This window comes from Gymnoscopelus microlampas (genome assembly GCF_963454915.1).
Source record: "Gymnoscopelus microlampas genome assembly, chromosome: 3".
Classification (NCBI taxonomy): Eukaryota; Metazoa; Chordata; class Actinopteri; order Myctophiformes; family Myctophidae; genus Gymnoscopelus; species Gymnoscopelus microlampas.
Window position 1 is genome coordinate 38867673 of NC_139940.1, and position 3775 is coordinate 38871447.

General features: G+C 46.4%; 1 protein-coding gene across 2 annotated transcripts in view; it reads right to left on the reverse strand.

Moving 5' to 3' along the window:
• Positions 1-511: 511 nt before the first annotated feature.
• The window catches only part of znf516 (zinc finger protein 516), a 66244-nt gene continuing 62980 nt past the window's right edge, over positions 512-3775 (reverse strand). For both annotated transcript variants that reach the window (XM_084053273.1, XM_084053274.1), the window contains exon 6: positions 512-709. In XM_084053273.1, coding sequence (XP_083909399.1) covers positions 650-709 — 60 coding nt within the window. In that variant the 3' untranslated portion in view covers positions 512-649. The remainder of the gene's footprint in view (positions 710-3775) is intronic.

Below are 3775 nucleotides of genomic sequence, written 5' to 3' on the forward strand. Positions count from 1 at the left end.
TGGCGGTGCACGTCAGGGGACCCGCATCCTGTGAGCAGCGCAAAAACTGTTATTGAGTAAACACGGGATGAAGGAGGGGGTGAGGGGGGGGGGGGGTTGTTCGGGGATACAGGGGGTCCTGCCATGCCGCGGTCCTCAAGATGAAAAACTAGCAAGAGTTTCAGCGTTTCACTTTTTTTCTAAAAAATAAAAATAAAAATTCCAACATCTTCTTTTTGCTTAAAAACAAACATCCTAATAATGGGAACCCTTGTCAAGGTCAAAGCTCTTATCTGTAAAAGTCGACGGACCGTTTAAAGGGTTTACTGGTGAAGCTTTTTCACGTTAAGACCTGACAGTGGTGGTTGAGTGGTGGTTGAGTGGTGGTTGGGTGGTAGTTGAGTGGTGGTTGAGTGGTGGTTCAGTGACGGTTCAGTGGCGGTTCAGTGGTGTTGTTGTTGTGCTGTGGAGTGGGGTCCTCGACTATAGCGGCCCCACACATCGGCTTCCGGAAAGGTCTACTGTTGCTGCAGGTGTTCGGTGTGTTGTTGTGGCGATTGTTGTAGGTTCCAGTCCCCTTGCTCGGGGGCACACAGGGACAGCTCGGTGCCGTTCTCTGGGTACTGGTCGTTGTCAAAAGGCAAATGGTGGACGCTCTGGACGTGGGTCTTTAGGTTCCCTTTCTGAGAGGCTCGGTACGGGCAGAGGCGGCAGCAGAATGGTCTCTCCCCTGTGGGAAACAGAAAGGTCGAAAGGTCAGGCCAGGGGTGGGTCGTGTGGTGACCTCACACACAGGGTGCGGCGGCATGCCGGAGAGAGAGAGAGAGGACAGGACTCTTCTCCTCCTTCGGGGATGGCAAACAAACACACATGATGCACAACCAGGGCTGAAACAGAACCAAACCCACACAGACGACACAGGATGACAGTCAAGATACAGAGTCAAATCGAAGTTAATTCAATTCTGGACCCAAAGGCCCTTACCCCCTTATGCCTAAACTTATTAGCCATATTTGACTATTTTGAAAAACATTTGAAAGTAGTTCAACTGGCTGATCTACATCGACACACATTGTGAGCTTGCAGATCGACTATTTGAACTATTTTAAAAATGTTCAAACTTTTCAAGAAAAATGGCAAAAAAGTTTAGGGATAAGGGGCAAGGGTCTATTTAGGTTCATTTCTAGTCAGAATTGAATTATTGAAGGGTTTTACTGCGTAGGACTACAAGGGAAGTTATGCAGGAGGATGTCAAGAGAAGGCATAACCACTTAAACCCTATATATACTACCTAGTTGACCAGAGTCCCCCAGGGGTCAATACTAAGCCCCCCCCCCCCCCCCCCCCCTACAAGCTTGTAGATCATGCTGGTGATTCTGTTCTGCAAATGTTCACGCCAGAATGGGGCCCTTTAGGGTGAATGTGGTTAACATATAACTGGCCCCACTTCAGAAAGTTAACTTCTGCGATCCTATCCTCTGACCCAAATGAATGAACTACTGTATTTCTCTCCTCTTTTTCACTTCTTCCTGTGAGAGAGGGCTGCCATCTGGAACAAAAAAGAGGAGGCCAACGCCTCCCTGTCCGACGCTACTCAGCGCAGTCCTACTTTCTCTCTCTCTCTCTCTCTCTCTCTCTCTCTCTCTCTCCCTTCTCTCAATCAGCCCAGCCACCCAGTGCCCGCGCGCGCACACACACACACACACACACACACACACACACACACACACACACACACACACACACACACACACACACACACACACACACACACACACACACACACACACACACACACACACACACACACACACACACACACGCACACACACACACACGCCGCGCTCTCTTCTAATTAGACTGACCTACAATGGCACAGACACCTCGACATAAATAAGCAACACACACCTGAACAAAACAAATGAGATTGCCATTTAATTGCACCTAATTATCATTTTGATAAATGGAAGAATATCAAAGTGGGAAAACAAATGACTCCCCGTGCCCCCGCCCCTCTCTTTCCCTGAAGAAGAAACAGCGAAATGTGGCTGTTATAATACATCATCACAGCCACAACAGAGCGGACAGGGTGAGAGAGAGAGAGAGAGAGAAAGAGAGAGAGAGAGAAAGAGAGAGAGAGAGAGAGAAATAAAAACAGGAAGGCAAAAAAAAAAGACATAATTAACCCATTTAGACCGGGAACGCATCTGTGTAACCACTTTAACCATTATTTTATACTATTTTTTTTTAAATCGTGAACATTTTTGCAAATCATTGAATATATATATATATATATATATATATATTTTTTTTAAAGCGAACATTTTTAACTCAAATCTTTGCTTCTGGGAAGGGGTCCCTGGAACAACATATTTTGGGGTCCGCAGCCAAATACATATCATTTTGGGGGTCCTTGACATGAAAAGTTTGAGAACCACTGATTTATAGCAACGTATGTTTTTTTTTTAAACTGACAGGATTTAGAAGAGATTTGTAGAATCCCCCAGAAGCAAAGATTTGAGTTACAAATGTATAAAATAATAATAATTATAATTATAATAATAATAAATTACAAACATTTTCATGATTTAAAAAAAATAGCAGATCTACAAGCTCATAGTACTCTGTGTATATCTGCTATTTTTGAAAAGCCCAAAGAAATCTTAAACAAAATGACACAGATGCGTTCCCGGCCTTAATGGATTAATCACCGCAAATCTAAAAGCAGCCGGATAAGACGGGCGGGGTGAGACGTGAGAGGAAAGCAGCGCTGCACCTCTATGCCAGGCCGTCCTGCGAGGGAGAAGATCGCAGCAGCTAAGAGAAAGAACGGAGGAGGGGAGTGGGCAGGCGGGCGGGCACAAAGATGGGGAGGGGACGTGGTGCACTAAATTACACTAAAGGTTATCGTCACCGTAAAGCAGCACCAACACTACATCTAATTGGACCCCTACGCTGTTCCTGCTCCCATCATTCATAGCGAGTGGTAAATCTGAGTGCGTGCGCGCACGAGCGCGCGCGTGTGTCTGTGTCCGTGTCCGTGTGTGTGTGTGTGCACGCGTGCGTGCATTTCTTGCATCTGCGTGTGATTAATCCATTTAGACCGGGAATGTATCGGTGTAATTTTTTAGATTTCTTTGGCCTATTCAAAAATAGCAGATCTACAAGCTCATAGCGGGGCACTCGGTGCTGTGCTATGAGCTTGTATATCAGCTTCTTGTTTTTTATCATGAAAATTTGTCTTTGCTTCTGGGGGGTCGCTGGAATAACATATTTTACAAATGGTCGCTTTAAAAAAGATATTATACTCAAAGATTTGCACACATTTTCACGATTTTTCAAAAATAGCAGATCTACAAGCTCATAGCGCGGCACTCGGTGCCGCGCTATGAGCTTGTAGATCTGCTATTTTTGAACAGCCAAAGGAATCTAAAAATGACACACAAAGATGCGTTCCCGGTCTTAAAGTGTTAATTAAGATGGAAGTGCGCCGCGCTAGACCTGGCTCTCTCCGAATGTCAAAGCTAGAACAGATTTACTCCTCCCTCTCTCTCTATCTCTGCCTCGATGTCTCTCTCTCTCTCTCTCCCTCAGTCTCCCTTTGTCTCTGAACCCCCCCCCCCCCCCGATGCAGACAGAAAAGACATGTCGCTGGTTTATGGGAGCCCATTGCTCATAACCAAAGGGGGACACCTGAGGGAGAGCGCCGCCGTCGACAGCAGCGGCGGCGGCCATTTTGCTTGCTCTGTGAGTTAGGTACACTAAGGCTGACAGGGGGGGGGGTTGACGGAGGGCC